We start from the raw sequence: 26,786 nt of genomic DNA, 5'->3' as shown, positions 1-26,786 counted from the left end.
AAATAGATTTTTCAGATTAGTTTTTTTTTCTTCTTTTTTTTTCTGGAGCATGCTGACAAATGTGTTGTCTGGCTGTGAACACAAACTTCTAGCATCTTCCTCTCGTATCAGTAACCCTCCACCCATGCATGTATTGATTTCCAATACTGCTTGTCCTGCCGATTGTGCCGTTGAGCTGGAAGCTCTCCCAGCTGACTGGGGGGGGCAAAAGGCAGACTTCACCTTGGACTGATCAACAATCAACCCCACGGCACAAATTGAGACAACTCCACACTCATTTTGACCACTGATTGGAAACCGATCTTACGCTTTCTGCACCAAACTTAAGACACGCCTGCAGCATTTAATGAGATGTGATGCAGTGCGCTTACTGTATGCAAAACTGCCACAAAAATCGGACATTTCTTTGAATTTTATTGTGTTTATTAGTAGTTGTGGAAAGGCATTATACTTTTGTATGAATGGTTGCGTACCCACATCTAGGCAGTGCCTCGGGGTTGTAAAAAATATATACATATAATCACTGATTTACTGTTATGGGGAGATGCGGTTTGATGATGAAATGCATGGATGAATAATTTATAGCACATTTCATACAAAACATAATTCATTGTGCTTCACATACTATGAAAGTACAACGTTTAAAATCAGTTACAAACAGAATTAAATAGATTTAAAAGCAAAGTAAAGAAATAAAAAAACAATATCTTACTAAAAGTAGACAAAGTGCAATTTTGGGAGAAATTGTGTGGGAATGCTGAACGCTAATAAGCTGAATGCTAAGATTTGAATGCATGCAAAATGCTTATGAAGTAAATTGAAAGATAAATTATGTGAAAGTTACAAAAAATATTAATTGTAGTTGAATGATAAATGAATACAAAGAAAACTTGAACTGACGTGTGTCTAAGGTGGGATTTGAACCATTGCCTCCTGCTTACCGGTCAAAAATTTGAAAGTCTGTCCAATTGGAAATTAATGAGCAAAAGTTGATATTTAACATTAAATTATGAGAAAACTTTAAGTAATGTGAAATCAGACGATATATTCCCTAGGAAGTCATGAATTTTTGAACGGTGTAAATTGGATGTTTTATGTGGGAGTTTTTGCACGGCAAAAAAAGTGAAAAAAAATAAAAAGTACCTGAAATAAAAAATAAAGGTTAGAAACATGTCAGCATTGCCACAATTACTAAAAGACCGTATGGTGCAAGAACAAGATTCTCGAAAACATGATTTGTAACCATAAGTATGGGGGGGAAAAGCATCGTTTTTAACCTGGATTTAATATGTACTTTATTGGGATGTTTAGAATTTTTATCATTCATATGAGTCACTCAGATTTTTTTTTGTGTGGGGGTGCGTGTTATTCACTCGATTTTACTGTCCGAGTATATCACAGACCAGTCTGACCTTAAACTCCACTTTACACCCTTCGGTTTCAACCCTTACAAATACAGAAGTTAATGAGGACTTCCTCGTCCCTTTTGGCTCCTGTTTGCATATCGGCGATTGAAAGTGTGACCGCAGGTCGCGCTTTTACTATCCAGGTGTGCGCGAGCAGGTCGCGCTTTATCGCCAGAAGGGAAATAACTGCAGATGAGCAGCAGAATTGGCACGATACATAATGGATGAGAGCGATTTACTCTCCTGAGAAGGCGCTTAGAACCCGGCGCCTCTGGGCTGGGCACGAGTATTTACTCCACTTGAGTGAAACAAAGCAAGGCGGGTAAAAAAAAAAAAGTGGAAGCGTGCACGCTTTCATCCCTGCCGTTGTGGGGAAGCGGTGGAGAGATGGGCGGCGTCTAATGTGGGCAGCCCGCTGGCCCGCCGCCACTCTTGTGACAGAATTTGCCACTTTTGATGGGATTAGCCTCCGCTTTTGCGAGCAAGGCAAGACAACCAAGCAGCACAGATGTTTCATGTTCATAATCAAGTGTGTGCGCGTGTGTGTGTGTGTGTGTTACTCAGATATCAACGAGTGTGCAGAGGGCCTGATTGAGTGTCACAACCATTCCCGCTGTGTCAACCTCCCTGGCTGGTACCACTGTGAATGTCGAACCGGTTTCCATGACAATGGCTCCTATCTGCTTGATGGCAGCTCGTGCATTGGTGAGTATACGCCCGAAGTTCAAAACACTCTTCAAAATAACAGCTAAGCAACCCCTGCAGATGGCGTGATATCTTTCATGAGCTGATTAGAATTCTGAATACTTTTACTCCCTTCCTTCCTCCATTGTCACTTTTCGTGTGTGATCCTTTTCGCACGTTCGACTTGATAAGAGGCGCGTGTGGCTGTGAGCTGCATTTGAAATGAAGTGGGATATGTTTGTCCTGCTTCCAATTTGGCGCTTGCAACTGACAAAGGGAGTAGCAAGAACTATGATGGGACCCCGCAGCCCCGGGCCACATTGGGAGGGGTGGGGGGGGGGGGGGGGGGGTACTTGCACGTTGGGGTACTGGCAAATTGGAATTAGAATTTTTAGAAAATGGAACAATAACTTTTGCATGTTTTTTTTTTTTCTGTCAAAATTGCAGTTTTTCACGCATGTTTAGGCCGTCAAAGTCAGAATGATGATGGTCTCTTGAGGTCTCCCTGATTTTTTATTTTTTTGGGATTTGTTGGAATTTAGATGTTTCTTGGGTTGGGGAAGAATTCTGGTGGGTGGCCCGGTGGGCGGTGTCTGGTCGGTGCTGGATTTCACCTTCCTTGGTTTTCTTTGGTCCCCTCGGGTCTCCTGACGGCGGTGTTCGGTTTAGGTGAACGGTATGGGATTTTTTCTAATAGGTTTTTGGTGAGCTAACAAATACACGCACGCACGCACATACACATACTCACCCACATACAAAAAAAAATATATATATATATATAAATATGTATGTGTATATATATATATATATATGTATATATATATAAATAAAAATGAAAAAAATAAAATAAAAAATAAAATAAAGAGCAATGATGATGACATTTCCGAATGAACAATACTGAGCTCTTTAAAGAAAAAAGAAAAAATAAGTCAGAATGAACAGCAGAAAATGTAAAGAAAAAAAAAGGAAAAGCTACCACTCGAAGATAATTTTTTTTGTGCAAACCGCATCGCCACGGCAACAATGTTGGAAAATGTAAAAAGAAAAAAAATTATATCTTTCCGAGACATTTTTATTGTGCAGACATCGCATCGGCACGGAAACAGCATTGGAAAATGTAAATAAAAGAAAAGGGGAAAAAAGCTAGCACTCTAAGATAATTTGTTTGTGCAAACAGCGCATCGCCACGGCAACAGTGTTGGAAAATCTTTATAAAAAAAAAAAGAGAGAGACTTTTTTTTTTTGTGTGCAAACAGCGCATCGCTAAAAATATAAGAAAAAAGCTAACACTCCAAGGGACATTTTTTTTGTAGGTTAGGCTGTTGCATATTCCTCAAACTTCTTGTAGAGCTTGGTGAAGTATATAACTGGGGATGTGGCGTTAAAGCATTCTAGGGGGCGTTCCGGAGCTTCTTCTTTTTTTTTTTTTTTAGCTGTACAGGTGAAATATTATTTTGCCAAGTGTTAATTTGAACGTGAAATGTTAATGAAAATGTATTTTCTAAAGCTTTAAATTGGGAATGATTGTGGATGCCATTTTCGGAGGATCGAAGGTTTAGTTTCAGGGTTGTTTACCGTGAAAGGCACTCATTTATGCATTTGTGTTCAGACTGAGACTGAAAACACAACCTTTGTGACTGGATTTGAACAACAATGACAAATCTCCGCTTTGAAAGGTGCTCAAGTGTTGTTTCTGGGGGTTTTGTAAATATGTTGCAGTCACAACAGTAACGGTGGAACACAGCACTGTAATAATATTTACTATATATATATATATATAATATTTAATCTAGTGATTCTGATGCAACCAATAAAAAAATACAGTTATTACTGGGTTATACCAAAAAAAAAGCAGGAGATGACAATTTTGTAAACAATGGGGGTCCCCAAAGACATGAGTGTTCTTCCTTAGAAGAATTTTATCAGCACAGCACAATATTTCTTCATTAAACGAAGAGCAAAGTGCAGCACTTAAGTTCTGTGTACACTTTGTACAGTATATTCGCAATGAAATAAGGTTCACCATTCAGCAATCAACAGTCAAGCACAAGGGCTGACATATGGCAACCATTAATAAACACTGATGTGGGATTTTTTTTTTTTATATAACTGTTGTCAAATTCAGTAAACAAAAAAAAAAATCGAATTACATAGCACATTTCCATGCATTACTCGTGTACAAAGTTGAAATTCAAACAGAACCGTCTTTCTGTGAAACCGCAGTTGAGTGCAATCCTGCATTTTATAGAATTCAATACTTTCATAAATCAGTGCCTTTGCGGCAAGCAACAATCAATGAAACTTGATTGGCTTTCCAATAGTCTCCATTTGGGCAGTTGGGAGGACAATCGGCCATCTTTGATATACAGATACACAACCACCATACATGTTGGGTCAGTGAACATAAAACAAAATGTATGAATGAAATTATATTTATTGAGTCGCCTGTAATTGGAAAGTGCTGAAGTACAAGATGAATGTCATTATTCGATCTTTCATAGAAGATCGAGAGGAATTGTCTCGAGTTGTTTGGTGTTGCCCCACTGCAGTAAAAAGTATGCAACAAACTCAATTGAACATTAAAGAAGAACACACAAAAATAAATCGTAAAGAATGATCAGAAACTCTGTGTGACAATAAAGACTGTAGAATAAGCGGTGAGTGATGTGAATATAAATATATGATAATGAATAAAAAATTTTATTGGCTGTAGAAAGTTAAAGCGCAAATGACGTCTTTTTTGCGTTATGACGTTATCCGTGCATCGTGGTTCAAATCGGGGATGCTATACGGGAGTCTGTACCTGCATGTAAACGGGTTCAACCGAATGTTTCAGAAACCAGAATTTTGACCGTGACCCAAATATTGACGTAAACGTAGTCAGTAGGAAAGCGGTTAAAAATCGAAGCCAAGTTGAATCGCTGACCAAAATGCGCAGCGCACCACATTTGTTAGTGGGAGGAGCTATTTCCTCGTCTTTAAAAATTAAAACGTTTTTTGAAGCCATTGAGCAAAAGATTACATTTTTCCATCACACGGTGTCGCGGTAGCTTGAAACATACGAACAGCGCCAACTGACCTTTCCCCTGAAAATGCTTAATTTGTCGCCGAGACAAACTATCTAGATAAACCGAAAAGACCGTTTCCTCAGCGACAGTAGACCACAACAATAGGAGATACCAACGGCCTGACTGTTGACCTAAATCTGTTCCACTGCGGATTTCCAAAGGACACTTTCACACTCCACACCCAATCATCCCCACTGGCACCAACCTCCATCACACCTCTGACATCTGCCAACACGCCTCCTGCTCTGGTAGGCGCTATCTAAAAATGTGCACCAAGACCAGCTGACATTTCCTTTTTAAACAGCTGATAATGACAATACTAGTGCCAAATAATAATTGACGTTAACTTAACTTCCACATACAGGTCTAATAGCTTTTCAGAAACATGAAACATCCATCCATCCATTATCTGAACTGCATTATTTTGACAACACATTTTGGACAGCGGGTGACGGTCTAGTACAGGGGTTTGCAACCTGGGGCTCCCTTGGAATCTCAAAAATATATATAATAATAATATATATATATATATATATATATAAATGCTTTTTTTTACATATTTATTTTAATATTATTTAAATGAATTAACGGTTTAGATAAACAATGAATGATTAAATGTTCAAAAAATGAGTCCAAGTCCAGGTTGTCAGAAAAAGAGACCAAAAGGTAGATGAAAAGGTTTTTATAAAAATACCAAAAAAAAAATGTCCAAAAAGATCCAAGAAGAGCAGAAAATTACCTGCCCTCCCAAAAAGTCAAAATTAAAAAAAAACAATTTTTAAAGGCAAGAACAGAAAACGCTCAAAAATTAACTATAAAATGTTCAAAAAACAAGGCTGAAAATTAAAATAAAATGTCAGAAAATTCATTTAAAAAAAAAAAAAGAAGAAAAGTTTCAAAATAAAAACTTTCTCAAAGTAACTATAAAATATGCAAAAACAAAAAAAATTAGCGCCTAAATTACCAGAAAATGTCCACAAAATTGCCAAAAAATGTCAGAAAATAGATAGCAAAAAAGTCAGGGGGAAAAAGTCACAAAAAGATAGCCATAAAATGTCTAAAAAAAATGGAGAGGCAAAAAATTACCATAATATGTCCACACTGTTTTGTTCATCACAATGTTCAAAGGTTTTGTGGCTTTTTGTTATTTATTTGCCCTAAAATGTCTCCTTTGTAAGGTAGTAAAGTAAAGGTTGCTGACCCCTTGTCTTAAGCTCGCTACTGCAAAACGGCCTGTGAACTACATGCAGTGATGAACTCCATTTTCGGAAAAAATATGTTGCCCCCCCCCCCCCCCCCCCCCTCACCCCCCCTTTCCATATGGGGACCTACAACGCAAACGTCATTTAGATTTGCAAATACTGTACACTGCTTTAGGAGACCGCAAGTACTCCCACAGTCAGATGGATTTGTATTGAGTGCACATGCAATATGTATTCCATGCCATCGGTGCACTCCTTTCTGACTTTTCCATTCGGCGGGCTGTGCTCAGCTGCGTTCCCCTAATGACTTTTGTGTCGCAGTCTTGAGTGTGTGTCATCCGCGAGCGGCGGCTTCTGGCGGAATGTGGCGAATGTAGCATGACGGGCATTAATCCTTCAGCGGCAAAGGTGCATGTCCTACCGACTAATGGGGATTTTATGTAGTGTATGCAAATAGTCTGCGGGAGGAACAATACGTTCTCCACTGAGCTGTTGTGCTCTGGCTGATTTTTCTTTCTTCTGCAAACAAATCACGGCATGTGCTCGGCAGCGGCGCAGTGTATTGTCGTGGCTACAACATGAGCCGGGCGTCATGTCAGCTTGCCTGCCAAATGCGACTGCATCCTGAATATGAATAACTCGGGCCATGTCGCCTCACATTCTGGTTTTTGTTTGGGTTTTATTATTCTTTAGCATTAGTTTGCTTCGAGAGGCTGACACCAGTGTGGCAATTAACGAGAGAAAAAAGTGGCAGGAGATCTGACGGCAGATGGAGCTAAAACCGGCATTTGGCCGGGATGTCACATTTGGTTTGGCAAAAGAAAATGAAAATGGGTAACTTTACAGATGAGCCTCGACAGGCTCCGATGCTCCGGATTTGATAAAGACATGCATAGTTATATAGAGCAAAACATGATCATAACAATCACGGATGTACACGTTTAACGTTCAATATCACACAGAGAATTGTTGAACCAATTTAAGATTACAAATTGAATTGTTGACCAACTTAAAAAAATATATATTCAATTGGAACGAACGAATAATTAATTAAACTTTGGATTCATTTAATTCAATTCAATTAATCCAAAGTTTAATTCATTATTAGTTCATTAAACTTAATATATTCACTTTGGATTAATTTTACTTTAATTAACTTAATTTACATTTTTGTATTAATTTTGGATTAATTGAATTCAGGTGAATATATTAAGTTGAACTCATTCACTGCCATTGACGGCTATAGACGTAAAAAATTCATTTAAACTATTTCTAGTAATTTAAAAATTGTTCCATTTTTGGTAACAAGAGTATGAAAAACTATAATTTTTTATTTTATTTTACATTTAGAACAGATATAAATTGTATGATTAATCGTGTGTTAACAATTGAAGTCATGCGAATAATTACAATTAAAAATTGTAATCGCCTGACGCGATTTAAAAAAAAAAGACGACTATTAAAAATTAGGGGCGTCAGGCAATTAAAATTTCTAATCGTAATTAATTGCATGACTTCACTAGTTAACTCACGATTAATCACCAATTTTATATCTGTTCTAAATGTACAATAAAAAAAATCGAGGTTTTCATACTGTTGTTAACAAAAGTGGAAAAAAATGTTAAACTAATAGAAAAAGTTCAAATGAATTTTTGACGTCTATAGCCGTCAATGGCAGTGAATGAGTTAATGAACTCATAGTTAATTAAACTTAATATATTCACTTTGGATTAATTTAATTTAATCGTATGTTACCAGTTGAAGCGATTTTTTTTTTTTTTAAGTTGGTCAACAATTCAACTTGTAATCTTAAATTCAACAATTGCGTGTAATGTCTGTTTATGATCATAGTTGGTGTAGTGGTAGTGGAGTTAGTGATGAAAATATATTTTGTTATTTTAATCTCGTGAGTCAATATTTTAGCATCATGTTTTGCTAATAGTTGCTCCCACCTGCCCATTTAACAAGTTCTGCTTTCAATGTCTTTACAATCCTTAGGGAAAGTCCGGACATGCTCCGGAGAAAAATCACTCTGGCTGCTAATACAGGCGCAACAATCTGCACTGAACCAAGTGTTGTTGTTGTGATAGCTTACTCGCCAATAAACTAAAGTCCACAATGTGATGTGAAACATGGATTTTAATAGTCAAATGTTGGAAAAAGTAACAAAATAAGCAACGTGCACTCGAACACTTTTCCGACACAAACGTCATGGTAGAATAGAGCTCGATTTCCCCCCATTGATTGGTCGACAGAGAACATTATTTTCCCTAAGACAGCAACAATGTAATAGGAACACAAAGTGGAAAAAAATATTGTTGCTTTTGCTACGTGCCATGGTTCCTATTGACTCATTAGCAGGGTATGATGTGTCCCACCTGTTTTTTTTTTGTGCCTTATTATAACACACCGGCGGCACACATCCACAATCAGCCAGAACCGATCGACTTGGTACCTCTCTTATGTTTGCACGCCAAAATCTATGCTTTCGCCTCCTGTGACTTGCTTTGTGTCCGCCTCCTAGACATCGACGAGTGCAGTTTGCAGAAACACACCTGCTGGAACAACAGCGTGTGCGTGAATCTGCCCGGAAGCTACGACTGCATATGCACGACAGGCCCGGGCTGCACCGGGGACTGCCCGCAGGAAGAGGGCATCCGAAGGAACAGAGAAGACTGGAAACCCAGCTATGACATCTGCACTATTTGTTCCTGCAAGGTATGAAGGCCAAAGCAAAGTGCCTGCATAGGTTTGGATTACATTGTTGGAGCTGTCGTACCGTAAATGTGGCAAATTCCTCACTCGGCGTTATTGGATGCAAATGGTTCATATACTGCCACTTAAATCAGAGGTCCGCAGCCTTTCCTGTCTAAAAAGCCTTTCAAGGTCAAATAAAATAACCAAAAATGTGTCTGGAGCTGCAAAATATTTAACAGAAAAATATGCAGTTGTAAAATATTTAACAGAAAAATATGCAGTACCCATTTTTGTGATTCATTTTCTTCTACCCTTCGTTTTTATTTTTGGGGGGTAATTTTTCATACTTTTTTTTTTTTTTACTTTTCTGCCCTGTCAAATTTCTGACATTGTTTGCCTCTCTTCTTCCTTTTTTGGGACATTTTATGGCTTTAAAAAAAAAAATCTGCCTTTTATGTGATAAATTTTTTGACTATTTGGCAATTTTGTTGACATTTTATAGTAATTCTCTGCTTCTCCTTTGTCTCTCAAACTTAAAAATTTGGACTTAGATTTTTTTTTTTATAAAGATTTATTCATTTTTATGTAATCATTAATTCATTTAAAGAATATTTTATCTAAAAAATAAATATGTAAAATTTAGAGAGGAAGCTCCAGAGCCGCAGGTTGCAGACTGGGGACAGGGGTGTCCATATTTTTCCTCTGTGGGCAAGATATACAAAAATCGGTAGACCTCAAGGTTTCCACTTTAATTTATTTAACACACCGAAATCAGCTAATCAACTAATTGTATAGTTACATATTCCAGTTATTTTTGAAAAACCTGCTGTTGTAAAATGTGGCAAGCTAAATGATGCATCTTTGCATATCTAGAGAAGCTCTACAATATAGAAAAACAAACTTACCACTCATAGTTTTGGTGGTCCCCGTCGGCCACGTAATTCAAGGGCAAGGACAGCGCAGCTTTTGCTTTAGGCGGGCCGTGTCAATGTCGTCAGAGTTGTCTGTGGAAATGTGAGCGTGGAAAGGAAGTGCATATTTAACAGCTGAGGGTGATGAGTCAGTTGGTTTGAAATATAAAATAATGATTATATTTGACAATTCTAGGTTAGAGCGCTGCGATGCAAACTCAAGACACAATTTAATACATGCAATTGCGTCTGCCACGTAATCCTGCTGTCAATTTGGAAATGCGCTTTTTAATGGCTGACTGCACGGCCGCGTCGAGCTTGTTTTACATTGTTTGATCGACGATGATGCAAAGACAATCCTTGTGCTTTCATGTGCGCCAAACACAATCCGAAGATAAAGAGAGAGAGTCCATCCTACACACTTCCCCTTTGGCACATATTTCACAGATGCAACACCAGAATGACCAAATCAAATAACCCGCGGAATAAACATCTCCCAACACAGCCATGAATAATTCATGAGCAACATGTCATTCACAGTAATTACATTCATTATGAAGCTGTTGTTAAAAAGTAAGCAGGCAGCACTGATGTGGATTTGCTGAGAAATGCCAACGCGGTGCCGGAACGCATGCGTGGACTTCCTGGCACGGCGAGCGTCCCACAATTGGATGTAATTCCCCAGCAGGCTCCAGACCGTAAATATAAAGAGCGAGGCCATAAGAATTGGCCTCCTGCTTACTGAAGCGGGACAATATGCAAAGATAAAACATTGGCTCCGCGTTACCCTTTAATGGTATGCAGAGTGATTTTATGGCCCTCGTACATTTTCTAACAGCCCTTTCTTGTAACATTTTTATATGCGCACTCGCCTGCCTGCCGCCCCTGAGCCAGACATTGCCCGCTCGCTGTTCGGTGTAAAACCAGCCATTAAGTTTTTAGCAGGTGAAGTGGAAGATATAGGGACAGAGTGGCCAGAAATTCGGTCATTATCGTCAACCCTCGCTATTCGCGGGGTTAAGGGGGCCGCTGCGACACCGTGCGAAATGTGGCGCACCCCCGCCCGCCGGAAAAAAGGTTTTACTGTAATTACTGTAATAACCGCAGTGCCCCATGAAAAAAAAAAACATGACTTGCAGATAAGCATGCATTATATACTGCACCAATTTGAACATTTACTGAGGGGAAACATATTAAATGACCACGATACGGTACGTCGAGGGGTAACTGTATTCAAGTAACTGCAAAAGTGAAAATAAAGTCAATTTTGTAGTAAATTTGACACTCCGTGGAGAAGAGTGTTAATTAGAAGGAATTAAAAAGCTCTGAGAATGAGGCTTCAAAATCAAGACATTCTTTCTGAAAGCATGCAAAACAACTTGATGGAGAATTCATTCTGAAATCAGAAGCCAGTCCAAAAAAAAAGTTGTCAACTATTATTTGATGAATTGATATGATTTATTTATATTATTTCATTTAAGGGAGTTTTGGTATAAAAATGCTTACAATATCTGACCATTATTAAAAGTGTGCAATTTTGGTATTTTACTGGAGAAACATGAAGTCAAATCACATGAGTTGCCTTGTATTTACTGTATGCTGGCTGGACCTTATAAAACGATGTGACGGGCCAAATCTGGCCCACAGGCCTTGAATTTGACACAGGAAAGAAAGAAAGAAGAGGTATGTTTAGGGCAAAAATAAATAAATAAATCATAAAAACCTGCATAGCCAGAAGGACCTTAGCATTGTGGTAGGCAATTATTGGTTCCAAATAGCAAGCAATTTTGCCTCAGAACTTTTAGGCTGTCTGGAGCTGAAGATGGATTTTCATTTTCGGTTTGCATAGTTTTGAGTCAACAACAACAATTAAAGCCCCAAACATTCATGCCCACGATGAGTGCATGCATCCTTCTGACAAAATGTATAACCCGCACCTGACTTGCAGTACGGATCATGTGTTCAGCTAGTTAATGTCAGTTTCACTTTATTAATTTATTCACGCATATTTTTACCACAGACTATTTACTCACAGATTAATTAATAATACGTGCATGTTGTCTGAAAGGCAAAAAGCAGAAACGTACAGCAGGTACATTGGGACCACTCACTGGGACCAAACACCAAAACTTCAGTTTTCTTTTCATTGAAATTCAAGACAATCTGTGCCATGCATGAGAAAGCGTCCTTTTTGTTCAGCGGACTGTTATCTGCATAGCAGTAAAAAGAAATACCATGTTTTTTTTTTTAAGATGGAACCCAGGGGCACTGAATAATATGCAAACAGCAGGGGCCCCAGAATTGAACCCTGTGGAACACCATACGATACACTCTAAAAACACTTGGGTAGATGGATAAAAATAAATAAAAAAATGGACCGATCCACTTTATGGGTCAATTTGACCCAACTTTCTGACCCAAGTAAAGGATCTAACCAATATTTATGAGTTGTTTTACGCTAAAAGACCCATTTTTTGACTCAACGTTGGGTCAAAGTAGAGGCTCAGTCCATTTTTGACCCATAGTTGGGTTATTTTTGACCCAACTGTTTTTAGAGTGTAGCTTTATACTGTAACTGCCTCGTTCCAGCAGTTTATGTTTATTTTGACAGTACATAAATTCATGTCAATGACGTCACCAAAATAGAAGTACACACAGTAACTCAATGTGTTCAATGTGTCATGTTATTTTCTTTCCTAGAGTAAAGCAAAATATTATTTTTAAATACATATATCATTACCCTCTTAAAATAATTGCCTCAGTCATTTTTTTGCAAAAAATCTGAAAAAAATGATTATTTTAAGAATGCGTCGATATGCAAAAGTATGTAACACTTTGCTTGTTGTCTTGGGCTGAAAGAATGCAATTTAAACGTCTCAGAGGCTAAAGCAATTTGTAGGACCACATGCATTCTGTCTTTTTTTTCTTTTCTTTTTTTTTTTCTTTTTTGTCCCAAAACCACTCCAGTGCTCTTGAACCTGTGACCTCTATTTTGCAGGATGGTCAGACATACTGTAGAAGGAAACCATGTGACTGCGGAGACCCAGAGGAGGATCTGTTCTGCTGTCCCAGTTGTGATAACAGACCCAGCAGCCAGTGTTTGGACCAGAGCGGCCGCACACTCTACCGGAGCGGCGCGTCCTGGCTGTACGGCTGCCAGCAGTGCCGCTGCATGGTCAGCACACGCACACACATATGCGGAATGCAAATTGGCAACACAAATGAAACCTGACCTTCATGGCAAATCCCCGAGGGTCGGAACAGAATCTCCTCATCAATACGGAGCTCAGACTTAAGCTTTGTTCTATAGCGGCCATCGGCGCCGTTCGTCGTTAAGGGAGACGCATAACGCTGGCTTGCGTTTTGTCCCGTGCGTTTTGCAGGAGGGCGAAGTGGACTGCTGGCCGGTGGTTTGTCCCGTGCTGATGTGCGAGTACACGGCAGTGGCGGAGGGCGAATGCTGCCCGCGCTGCGTCACCGACCCCTGCCTGGCCGACGGTCTGTCCTACGACGTCCGGCAAACGTGTTCGGACCACGCGGGCGTCACCCGCCTCAGTGGGGACGCCTGGCAGATGCCCAACTCGCCCTGCACCAACTGCATGTGTAAAGTAAGACAAAGCCATGTGACGTGTTGTTTATTAGGATTCGTTTATGTGCATTGTTTAACATTGTTGCCGTTTCCTTCACTGAAACATTTAAACGTACTCAAGTGCACTTGAAATTATGCCAAATTTTACTTTATTATTATATAAATGCACTTATGTTTTAATTGTAAATATATTGTTGATAGGGATGCGCAATACCACTTTTATCGGTAATAAGTACAGTATGGATACCTGTAGTACTTTCGATCTCTAAAATTTAATTTCACACCATGACCAAAAAAAAAATGAAGACTTTTTATTCTGGTGCAAATAATCATTTGCTGATGAGTCAACCTGCCTTAGTATAGCACCATCTAATGGTGAGGAGGACTTTCGCAATGTATTTGTTTTGGTCTCAACTTATTTGATCCCAAAAACGTATAAATATGTTCTATTTAAACGATTTGGGTGTCCCAAAGACATAATTATACGTTTTTAATGTGTGTGTTTTTAAAATGCTAGAGCATACAGAATGCTTTGATGCATATAATACGTAAACAATAAGCACCCTATAAAGACTGAACCATATGAGAAAATTCTAATTCTATTGGTCCTTTTAAACATAAAAAAAAAAAAAAAAATTCTACATATGACTTTTGATTTGTGTCATATTTGATACAGCCGGTCACAATGCTTTAAATTCGTACATTTATAACTGTCAAAAATATAATATTAAACACACATTTCAAACAAATTAGTATTTCCAAAAATCAGAAGAACATTCCTCACTATTAAAAGGTATAGGTGTCTCTCCTTTTTCAATTGGGGCGATCTTGCAAGGTCAGCTAGGTGATACTGCTCTCTAGTGGAGTATCCGTGCAATGCATGTGTCAGATCATATACGTAAAAAAAAATAATTATACTCATGAAATTGAGGGCTCAAAGTGTCTTATATTTAATATGATACTTTTGGTTTTATAGGGTTAAACTATACAAGCAGTACATGCAAGTAACTTACAGTTTTGTTGCCTCTGCATTGCATTGTGGGATATCGCTGCTGGCAAAGTAAACAATGCTAGCTTCTTCTTTGTGCTCAGAATGGAAACGTGTGCTGTTTGCTGGATCTCGACTGTCTTCAGAACAACTGAGGCTCTGCTTCTTCGTGACCTTTTCTCTCACGACCTTTCCCTGACTCCTCCTTTCGACACAGGGCCGCCACGCCCCCCTCTCGGTTAAACAACTGAGTTTTTTGTTTTTTCTTGGACAAGCTCTTGCATATTCTTGTGTATGCAATTGTGTGCATCGAAAATACAAACACACACGCCGGTCGAGTTTTTCCCCCCACCCCGCCTGAAACTGTTGGCGGGACGTGAACGCGAGTAACTCGGCAGGAGCCGAAGGCTGAAGCTACTTGCATCCCTGTTGTACGTCTTCATCTCTTCTTGTGTTTCACAACAAATATTTTGGGGCTTTTATCTTTTCAGCCCCTCAAGCAGACACAAGACGCTGCGAGCTGTCATCAAGAGTTTTAAGAGCCTGGTAATGAGGTCAATGAGAATTGTTATGAACGCGTCTTTTTCAAAAGGATCATTCACAATCACGTCTAATTATTTTCATCACTTGTGTTTGGTTGTGAAGTTTTCAATCAACTCGCGTGGAACAACAAAACACACAAACAATGTTGGGAAAATGAGGTTAATGGGATGTGAAGGAATAAGGTGGCTTAAGGTAATTGTCAAATAAAGTTAAAAAATTTGACAGCAATATCTAATGGTTAACACATTTATTCCATGCAATACTGGGTCTGACCTCAAGAGGCAATAGTGAGTTACTGTAGCTTCCAGGTTGTCCTTCAGTTCAACAAGAACAAGAAGCAAACGAAACCCAAATTTATTTAGGAAAACCTTAAGGTGTATGCAAAGACAAAAAAAAAAATCCAATCATTACAAATAACTGAAATCTTTTTTTTCGTCATCGTTTTCCTGCAGAAATGATCCGAGTTAAATCTAAGCTATGCAAATAGAAAAAAAATGTAAATTATTGGGACAACTTGGAAGTTAACACCGGGCTCAAATTAAATTATCTTGTCGACATCACGTTGTTTTCTTTTCGCTCTCAACTTCTTACATGAAGCACTTTGAAATGCAATGTGTACATATTTGTAAAAAGAAAAAAAAGAAAAGAAAAGTCCTAACCCTTCAGAACCTAAAACCGAATAGTCTGTTCAGTTTTGTTTTCCACACAATACTTGACAATGACGTGCACGCAGGCCTTTTGATGAGCGTGAGTATCGGACACTCTCAGTGACGACTGAAGTCCACTCCTCTCATTTTGTTCTCTAATTCTTTTCACAAGCATCAGTGCTCCTCTCTGACAAAAAAATATAATCCCGTAGTGTGACGGCGTGCCGCAGAAGCCTGTAGGCCCGCAGCGGCGGCGCACATTGATTCAATTGCCGGACGTTGTTGTCGGTCACATAGCTCAGCAAGACATTAAAAAGGGGAAAGAGAGATCATTTAAAGGGCCGGTCGTCTGGATTCGAGCACGCCAGCAGGTCACCGTGAGCCAAATCTGCTTACAGACGGTCAGGCTCATTGAGACGGAAAACGTCAGTGCTCTTTTCGCAACGCTACACGTGTTCTCACCCCATAATCATTCCTGTCCTGTTCTCCATCATATTGATGTTTGTCTTGTGAGGACTTGTTTCCCTTTAGTGTCCCTTTCATCACACTTCCAGTCTGTCCCTGTCAGTAATATTTGTCCCCCCCCCCCCCCCAACAACAAGTAAGATGGATTTCTAACACTGGCACTGACACGGTTTTATGTCTAAGCACAGACACCAAAATGAAATAATTGCCAGATTTTCTGGGCGCACGCAGCGGAACATCTGCTTTGCTCGGGTCAACTTTTGGCCAAATGACAGTAATGACCGCCCCTTTATTTGGAAAGCATGTATGGGGGAATTCCAGGCACAATGCAGCAGACACGTCCACGTCAAAATTTAGCAGTAATAAATTGTGGAGACTGCGGTCAAGTTGTATTTTACAATATTAAAAATGTGCAGACTTTCACAAGTTACTTTATGTTAAAGATTAGATAGCTCTTAATATGAAAAGAAAAATGCACTGAGCTGTCACCAATGTCTAACAAATGCAATTATGCCATCTCGTGGCAGAAAAATGACCTCAACACAAATCAATATCACACTTTTTTAACAATACTGTACATCTTTTTAATTTTAACAAAATTTCATGAATTATGAAATTACTGTAGCAATGACTAAAAGATGCAGCCATGTTTCGATTAGTTAAACATTTTCCCCCCACTTTTATGTTAACAAGAGTCTGAAATTTTGTTTTATTGTGTATTTTATTGTACTTTTAGAACAGATATAAAATTTGCGATTAATCACGAGTTAACTATTGAAGTAATGCTATTAATTACAATTTTGAAAAAAAATAATCGCTGGATATATGGAGCCACAACACTGACAATAAGATTTGGTTAAAAAAATGTAATTGTGGAAAAATCTGCATTGGCATTGAAAAAAAATATTGGCATTGTGTAACTTACGAGATTTTATTCGTTTGTTTATTTTTCACTCTGAAGAGACTTAAATTAGAGACCAAGCTAGACGGAAGTGCATGTGCATTGTACGCGCGCCACAATTTCCTTTCCTTTGACCTTCCTGTGTTGGTCTTGCGAAACCTGAAGGGTCATCTTGTGATAGGTTGTGTCATTGTAACTCCGGAGGGGGACGGCGGCATGCGGAGTGCCGCCGCCGCCGCCGCCGCTTTTTCGCTCTCAGCCACGGTGACCTTGTCTGTTGGCCATGGCGTCTATTTGTGTCCCTTCCCGTCCTCACTTTTGTCAAAGCAAACGTGTTAACCGTGCGGAGCCAGCAAACAAATGAAAAACAAGCGATGTTGATGGTGTCTGTTCATTTGTAAAAAAAAACAACAACAATTCACTGAAAACAGTTTTTCTGCGCGTGCCGTTGATTTATTTGATATGAAACTATGAAATGAAATGAAAAAAAAAAAACTACTGTAAACACGTTGCAAGTCTGTGTGTAAATGTTTTTACATACTGACGATATGATGAAATTATACAGTTTTCTATGATATGGTGTTCATGCATAATGTGTTCTTTTTAGTGACGACTTTTATTTCTATAGGAATGCTCATTTCTCTGTAAATAGATTGTAAAGTGAAGGGTTCTGTAAAGTATATAAGACTAATGTGAATAATTCTCATTGACGACAGCTTCTTAGGAGTGTTTTGAGTCCAGTATGAGAAGCAAGTTGTATATTGTTTTTTTTTTTTTTTTTTTTTGCTATTTATTTTTCTATGTTTGCCTTAACCCTTTTAGTAACTGCCATAGTTTTTCTCTTCACTGTTTTAGGGCAACCTTATGTATGGATTAGACTAGTCGGTATGTTCGTACACTGAATTCTGCGTCGACTGATTATTCACTGCACTGACAAACCTGAAGGGGGAAATAAATCATCTGTCAAAATAGACCTATGTACACGTGAAAAAAAAAAAAAGAAGAAAAATCTAAATTCAGCGTTGAGGGAAAAAAATGTTGTTCTTGATTCGTTTTCACAAAAAAAACAAGCCACTGTGTTACTCCATTATGTCTAACTTAAAAAAGAAATGGAAAAAAAAAGAAGCTTTGGACCTTCCTGATATGCTTCTTTGTGTTTTTGATAGACGAACACACTGGAGAAATTCACTCGGTGCGTTTACTGTTCTTGTACTCAAAGGGTTAAGTGTCATTTGACTTGAAGACTGTGTTGTGAGTTTGCTGTAAGACATTCTCCAGTTAATAAATATTTTAGTTGTTTACTTTATTTGCCGTGTCTGTTTGATTCTAAAGGCTTGATTATGGCCAGTCAGTCAAAGTTCGGCTTCGTTTTTTTTCTTCCCTTCTTCTATCCCGTTCCACACCAGCAGCATACAATCCTAAATTTAAAAAAATAAAAAAATCCTTCAAGGTTTTCCTCTATAATCCAAAACTATTTTCAACGTACCCGAGGAAATTGCGGATTGTGGATTTGCTGGGAAATTGTCCTTATGTCCATTTTTGTAGAGTGCAGCTTTGCTCAAGCATCAAAATCTTGCGATTTCAGCGCAAGCCTTCTTGATGCGCTTGTTTGGGAATTTCTCTCATGACAGTTTGGTGGCTTGAAAGTAGACAAAACTTTACGCCTGCTGGAACCACGTCTAAATATTGCCGCAAGTAGTCTTTGAGTTTGTTTTTATTCTTTTTCATGTTCAAATCAACTCAAAGCAAAAACAATAACTGTAATAAACATTCAACAATAAAATAAAATAAAATAGCTACAAAACAAGCAAAATTCAACAAAGCGCACCTAACAATGATTATCCATGTTCAAAAAGGAGTCGGTCGAAGCCGCAAGACTTAAATCCCCTCCCTTCTCCATATTTTCTTAGTTTACATCAATTGTAAATAAATAAAAAATATATTGCTGAGGATAACAAAATTAACTAAAAATGAACCTCTCTATAATTATAATAACATAAAATAAATACTCAGAGAACTCATCATTATAAATCCACAGAAAAGATAGTAAAGTACAACCTAGATCCAAAAATCCAACAATAACAAAACACAAGACACGAACCATACATAAATATGTAGTCAACAAATCAACACTCCTAATCACCTATTGGTTGTCCTCCAATTCCCTCTGTATCTCGTAAATACATCACTTTTATATTTAGTTTTAAATTGATTTATATTTGTACATTGTTTTAAGTTCTCGAATAGACTGCTCCACAATTTCACCCCACAGAATGATACACAGAACATTCTGTTCAAACAATGTTCATTTTTAGATTGTATTTCCCTCTTAATTTATGGCAATGGTTCGAATCCCACCTTAGACAGATTACAGTTCAAGTTTTCTTACTTACTACAATTAATAATTTGTCATTTTCATATAATGTATCTTTCAATTTAAATTCATAAGCATTTTGCATGCATTCCAATCTTAGCATTCAGCTATTAGCATTCATCTTTCAACATTCCCATGCAATTTCTCCAGAAATTGCACTTTAATTCAATATTTGTAAATATAAATTTAAAAGATTCTGAACTGTCATGAAGTGCAGTAAGTCAGGTTCTTTCATAAATGTAAGTAAATACTTTTAAATTAATTAATTAATTAATTTCAAGAAAACAGTAAGATATCAAAACAGAATTGGCCTTTAAATTTATATTTTCTGGTTAATTTATGGGAACAATAATCGATTCATGGCTTTATGAATCGATATCACGCTCGGAAAGGAAATTCGATTTGATATCAAGTATTCATTTATTTATTTATTTTAGCACTAAAAACAACTCAATAAGGTTGAAAAGACCTTTAACTGACATTAAGAGACGCATTACAAGAGTGGCTCTTTGTTTTGCATCATTTCAGCAAAATAGAAAGTTTGTGCAGTCCTGAAGTCACGCGCCTCCCCTTCCCCCATCCGTCCTCGATCAATGTTGTCTCTCAATCAGCATTCCTTAAAAAGGGCAGCCGGTTAGAAATGCAAGAGGCGGCCAATAGTGCTTCAGCCCAGAAAGTGTGCATTGTTCACGTTAACGCAACGAGGATTAAGCAGCTTAAATGCCTTATCGACGTTTGGAGCAATCAATTGGAGTATAATTAAAAAGTGCAGCTGAGCTAGTGACAAGGCCGCCCCACCGCTGCTGTTGACCGCAGGGCAGACAGAGCAGTTAAGTGTTTATTTAACCCAGTGTCACGTCGGAGCGCAGCCTGTGTAAGTATTTCTGCTCGTGTACTTTGTGTGACCTGCCGGGCCTGACTGCTTCCTTGCGAATAAATGTTTACAGTCAAGCGCGTCCTTCAAATGCGTGCGTTCAATGGCTTAAAAATCCGTGTCATTGTTTTGTATTGCTAAAAGGCTTTTAATCCCGTTTGTGTGTTTTCAATTTGCCGAACAAATTGCCCTGTTTAGATATTTTTGTCAGACGGGGGGAAATATTAAGAAAAAAACAAAAAATCTTACGCTATGTATTTGTTGTATGCTTCTGAGTTGTTTTGTCGCAAATGTGCCACTTTATTAACTCCTTCACTGCCATTGACGGCTATATATGTCAAAATTTTGTTTTAACTATTTCTATTAGTTTAACATTTTTTCCACTTTTGTTAACAAGAGTATGAAAACCTAGAAAAAAATATTGGACATTTAGAACAGATATAAAATTTGTGATTAATCGTGAGTTAACTAGTGAAGTGAAATTTAATCGCCTGACGCTCCAAATTTTTAATTATCTTTTATTCAGGTTTTTTTAAGTAATTAATTTTTACATTTTTAATAATCCTTTCTTTTTTTCTTTTTTTTAAAGAAAAGACTATTAAAAATTAGGGGCGTCAGGCGATTATAATTTGTAATCATAATTAATCGCATTACTTCACTAGTTAACTCACAATGAATCACAAATTGTATATGTGTTCTAAATGTACAATAAAACAATTTCTAGGTCTTCACACTCTTGTTAACAAAAGTGGGGAAAAAATGTTAAACTAATAGAAATAGTTTTTAAAAAATGTTTTACGTCTATAGCCGTTAATAGCAGCGAATGAGTTAAATGGCAAATTTGTGACTATAAAGTTGTAAATTTGCGACAAAAACACGTAGCGTAGCTATAGTCTAATGTGAGGATTCGTTGGTGGTTAATGGGACACTGTTTTTAAAATGAAAAGGCAGGATTCTTAATTTGGATTTTTTTTTGCACTCACACAAACAAACATGGTCTCCCAGGCGGGGAAGCGAACCCACGCCAACCTGCATCGTAGGCAAGTGACGGTACCACTCCGCCCTCTTAATTTAAACTTTACTCGCCATACGCGACAGCTAGAGCGGCAACACTTCCTTATTCCCTCTCAGCTGACTAAATACTAACCAATCAGAAGCTAGCATGCTTTAGTTAAATGCAAGTGAATGAGGGTGAGCAGCAGATCAACTTGGCTACTTGTACAAAAAAAAAAAAATGTAGGAAAGTGTAAATAACAATTCTGGAAACATAAATGTACAAGTAAATATACATTTTAACAAATTAACTTAAATGCTTAATCGTCCGGGTGTGGACCTTCGCAAAGTGAGGCGGCAATACCCAACGCTTCAAAGTGCGAATGCTTAACATCATATGGTTAATCTCCGCTAAAGCACTTATTTACTATCTCCTTATTTGAAAACCCGACCGAAAAGTATTGGCATAAACGTCCGAGTAGTACGCTACGTGTATTTCTTGTAAGTTTCCGAGTTTTTTTTCTCACAAATCTGCCACTTTATAAAGTCGCAAATTTACACGTTTTTTTCTCGCAAATTAGCGACTTTATAAAGTGGCAAATCTGCGCAAATTTTTCTCTGAATATTGCCCCCACCCTCTAAAAAAAATGTCATATTTATATGTGGCCCTAATACGCCGTCATAATTTTCATAGTAAACAAGAGAACAAGAATCAGGTTCAGCTCTAAGCTGTGCTTAAGATACAAATTGCCCGCGTCCTCTCTTGTTCTAAATTCTGAATTCAAATTGAAAGTGAATCTTTTTTTTAATAAGAGTGGGCAACTTACCATCCCCAACGTATGAATTTTTCATGAAGTTCCTGATAGAATGAATAAGATGACGAGATGAGAAGACCTGCATGACATCTCAAATCTAAACTCTAATGAAATGCTCACGAATGACACTCAAGTGTCCCTCCAACCTGTTCCTGTGTAACACATACCCGACACGAGTCATTCGGTTCCGTCACACACAAAAAAACAATCTCTCGAGCCTCAGTAAGGTGCTAGTCACCAAATATCATTTCCTGTTTTTCATTAAAACCAAACAAACAAATCCCTCAAGAAATTGAGTGAAATTGATTTATATTGCTTGGGAAGGATGTTTAAAAGTTTTGTGGAATGCTTTTTGGTCACAAGGCAGAAGAAAAAAACTAATAAATATATCCTGACATTATACTGTATATACTTGTATATATTTTGATAAAATGTACATTTCCAGGTCTTTAGTCGTATTCTTCAGATGTGCCAGAAATGACCATTTCAGAATGATGTTACCTCAGCTGAGAAAAAATAAATATATTTAAATCATCATCGATGTTGAAGATCCACCATGACTTTCACCGTCAGGCCAGAACCATCATTTCTCTGTCACAACATATTAAGCGGTACCATTTATTAACTAGGATTTAAATTGAGAGAGCAAATAGCCAATAATTAATTGTTGAAAAGACCTTGAATGTCAGGAGGCTTCGGCAGTTGTCTTTAAAGTGTTTGTTGGCGAATATCAAGTCAAGAAAGATGCAAACTCCACCATCACCGTATACGTTACTTATTAGTCAAGTCAAGGCACAGGGTTTTTACATAATACTGTTGGTTACTGCTAATTCATGAACCATATTTTGTTGAAATCCTTGACCTGTGAAATGGGCACTTTGAGACCACCGTCCACCCCGATTGCACGTGTCCGTTCGCTTAGCATGAAACATTGCAGAGCAAATGAATGTTCACTTTCCTTTCTTTTCTTTGATCCTTCCTCGGGTCTCCTGACAACCTCACGACTCTGGCTGGATTCTGAAGTATTCGGTTTCGGTGAACGGTATGGGATTTTTAACAGGTTTTAGGTGAACTAATGAGTACACATATGCACATGCACATACTCACCCACATACAAAATAAAAATTAATTAAATAAAAATAAATAAAATATATATTTAAAAAAAAAAAAAAAGAGAGAGCAATGATGATGACATGTCAAATCGGTAAAATTACCGAATGAACAATACTGAGCTCTCCCGGAAGAAAAAAAAAAAGCAAATTAATGTTCATTTACTAAACATGAGAGCACTTAGTAGATGTGGAACGAAAGCTCGTTAAGCATTCCGCCAACTCCCCATTTCCCACAACGTTCCAGTTGCTGTAAAACCTTCAATCTGGAGCTAAGACAGAAAGTGGGCCAGGTTTGCTTGATCAATAGACAATCTGTGATAAAACTGACAGATTCATATTAGAGATGACGCGCCGCAGCCTCCAACCCTGTCATTCATCCATCTGCATTCACGCTGACTTGCCTTTGAAGAGTTTGCATGTGAACGCGGCAGAGTGACAGCACATTGTCTCAAACGCCAATTGCTGACTGACACGATGGCTACAAAGAGACAATGATATTGCAAATGTCACCTCATCATGCTGAAGGCATTAGAAAGGAGAAAGAACCGAATCCAAATCCACACGAAAAAAATTATTAGGCTTACTCGAGTTGTAGAATAGGGCACTATAAGAAGAATACCCGCACAAATACGGAGAAAATATGCAAACGCTGCACGGGAAGGTAAGCACCACTAGGTCATGCATGCCATCTAGTGGTGAAGGGTGAAATTACAACTTAAACCTACAGTACGTATTCGCAATTCGGCACCTGCAGATTTGAAAACATTTCACCCCATTCTTCATGCAAAATGTATATTGAATGTTTATCAGCAGTTTTTGCACAATAGTTTTTCGTTTGGGGGGGGGGGGGGGTAATCTGTATTTACATCTGTACAATTGTGTTTAAAAAAATATTGTGCAAATCATTGTAAATTAATTGACAAAGAATTAAGGTGAAATTTGTTGTATTTTGTATACATTATGTTTCCTTTTTTAAAGATCTAAAAAAAATATATATATTTATATTTGTAAACTAGCCATCCATCCATTTCTATAGCTTTTATCCTCATTAGGGATCATCAGGGGCGCGAGGCAGGGTTACACCTTGGATGGCTGCCAGCCAATCACAAGGCACATATAAACAAACAAACAAGCTATTCCCACTCACATGACTGCGCCTTCCATGGTTGTTTTTGGACCTTGCGAGGAAGCCGGAGTACCTGGAGAATACCCACACAAATGCGGGAGAAAATATGCAAACGCCGCACAGGAAGGCCGGAGGAAAAATGTGAGCCGAAATCTGCAATCCCATACAATCCATTACAAACTTTTTGCATGGTTTTGAGTGACATAACACAATATGCTTTTTTTTTTGCTCTCAAATCCTTTGCCAGTGCTGGAGAATTTTCACCAACTGCGTCTCTTCACAAGTTGCTGCTATCCTTGTTTTAGGAAGAAAATATATATTACAATATTTCTCTTTTTTCCCAGCTGACAAGGGAGACATGCTTTCACTTTTGCGCTTGACACCACATCTTTTCATGCACTTGCATTTGGACGAAGCAAAAGGCACTTATGCAATTCAGGTATTGTACTTGCACTGTAGGTGGACAGTTATGCAAATGAGGTTGATATAAAGCAACTGGATTTCCCTTTCAACAGCCGGCAATGTACCTGCCATATGGAAGCTAATGCATATGTTTTTTAGTACTTACTGTTCGCTCATTGACTCCTCACCATGCTCGCATTTGAAATCACACTTGAAGCAGCGGAAGAAAGAACAAATTGCTGCTTATTTAAGAAGATAAAAATGAGTGCATGTACTAAGATGTGCGAGTATTCTTCATTCATGTCTCTTCTAGGTCGCCCCGAACACTTTTGCCAGCCACTGGGAGCTTTGCCAGTCATATTCACAGTGCAGATCTTTGCTCTCTCTTTGGCGCGCACACACACGCACACACAAATTCGTAGGAGGGCCTGGCTGAGGCTGATAACATCCTGCAGCGCCTGATGGAGGACAATAGTCTTTAGAAATGGGAGGGGGGAGGAGGGGGGGGGGCGGGGGCACTCCACTATCCTCACTATCACACAGGAATGGATGTTCTGGAAAACGGGTCTGAAAAACAACGGGGACACCTGAAGACTGTTTCTCCTTGTGGTCATCCAGTACGCCTCAACAGCCGCATTGTTGCAAAGGCCTGCGGCGTCGAACTAATTAAAAGCAACATTTCGCAAGCAGTGCGACTGGAGCTGCAGGCGAAACTTGTCAATATGGACGTTATTTTTATTTATTTGGGGGGGGGGGGGGGGGCTTAGAATTTATCTTGTGGTGACATCATTTTTATTGTATTTTTTTACAACACACACACACACACACGTACCAACAATGTGGCTATTTGACACAAATTGCATTGTAGCACAAATAGTTAATAATAAAATCCAGGAGGATTCATGATTCTTAACACAATAGTCCTGATTAAAGTTACTAAACAGGTAACTACACATTCGACAGGGTTTACCGCGAGTCATTAAAAAACATTAAAAGTCATTAAATGAATGTTGCTAAGGCAATTACAATTGACAACACTGCGGATTACAGTGCAGCACACATTTAAAGTCACACCACATTGTGTGACTGCAAGACGTTAAAATATTTATAGGAAGGCTGGTTATCGATTCTAATTTCCTCAATCGATTCGATTCACAAGAGTTCAGTTCAATTGGATTTCAATTTTTCCCCCGATTCAATTCTGAATTTGAATCTGATATTGATTAATTATGGCACATAATTTCTTCTTAACTCTTTGACTGCCAGACGTTTTCAGAAAAGGGATGCCGCCAGTGCCAGCCGATTTAAGCATTTTGACTGATTTTCAAGGTCCACAGAAAATGTTCTGTTTGGACTATGGAAACACACGTACTACCAAATGAAAGATTGGACTTTCATCTTTCATCAGAAAAAAAGAGTTTGTTTCTACCTTATTCCGTTCTTTAGTAATCAACAATAGAAAATGGTTAGTTTGACCCAATTTCGCCTGTGTTGGACCAAAATACGGAGAAATCAAGCTTTTAGTGAAACGATATTATTTCATGCATTCTAGTGAATTTGACACTTCTTTTTGTCCATGAATGATGCCACAAACACCTAAATAGTGCTTTACTTCTATAAAACACTACCACCAAGAATGAAAAAGTGTTTTTTGATAGCAAAATACGTTTATTTACATTCAACAGTGTAACAATTTGACAACAATTTGGCAAACTATTTACAAATGTGTGCAACTGTGGTGCTATTTACAAATATGTGGATGTTTCAACGACAGTTTTTCTTTTTGTAACACTCTCCTGCGTGCAAGGAGACGCAACAGCATTTGCACAAGATTGCCTCTTCGCGTGCGCCACTTTCTTGCCGGCCGTTTTTTTCCGGGGAATAGCAAGTATATACTGCAGTGTGTCATCAAGTCTAATATCAGGATCATGCTACGGTTACGTTACGGTGGTGTTACGTCTCGCTTCCCCGTGTCCTTCAGTTGCTATA

At 38.3% G+C, this 26,786-nt stretch overlaps 1 protein-coding gene across 3 annotated transcripts in view; it reads left to right on the top strand.

Moving 5' to 3' along the window:
• The window catches only part of LOC147176684 (protein kinase C-binding protein NELL1-like), a 179,322-nt gene extending 160,915 nt beyond the window's left edge, over nucleotides 1-18,407 (top strand). For all 3 annotated transcript variants that reach the window (XM_086071424.1, XM_086071421.1, XM_086071422.1), the window contains 5 exons: nucleotides 1,971-2,111; nucleotides 8,885-9,078; nucleotides 12,967-13,143; nucleotides 13,352-13,576; nucleotides 14,650-18,407. In XM_086071424.1, the coding sequence (XP_085927550.1) occupies nucleotides 1,971-2,111; nucleotides 8,885-9,078; nucleotides 12,967-13,143; nucleotides 13,352-13,576; nucleotides 14,650-14,700 (788 nt within the window). In that variant the 3' untranslated portion in view covers nucleotides 14,701-18,407. The remainder of the gene's footprint in view (nucleotides 1-1,970; nucleotides 2,112-8,884; nucleotides 9,079-12,966; nucleotides 13,144-13,351; nucleotides 13,577-14,649) is intronic.
• The last annotated feature ends 8,379 nt before the right edge of the window (nucleotides 18,408-26,786 follow it).

The sequence above is a fragment of the Leptonotus elevatus genome, chromosome 3 (assembly GCF_054856555.1).
Source record: "Leptonotus elevatus isolate MCC_2025b chromosome 3, RoL_Lele_1.0, whole genome shotgun sequence".
Taxonomy (NCBI): Eukaryota; Metazoa; Chordata; class Actinopteri; order Syngnathiformes; family Syngnathidae; genus Leptonotus; species Leptonotus elevatus.
This window is presented reverse-complemented; position numbering and strand designations above follow the sequence as displayed.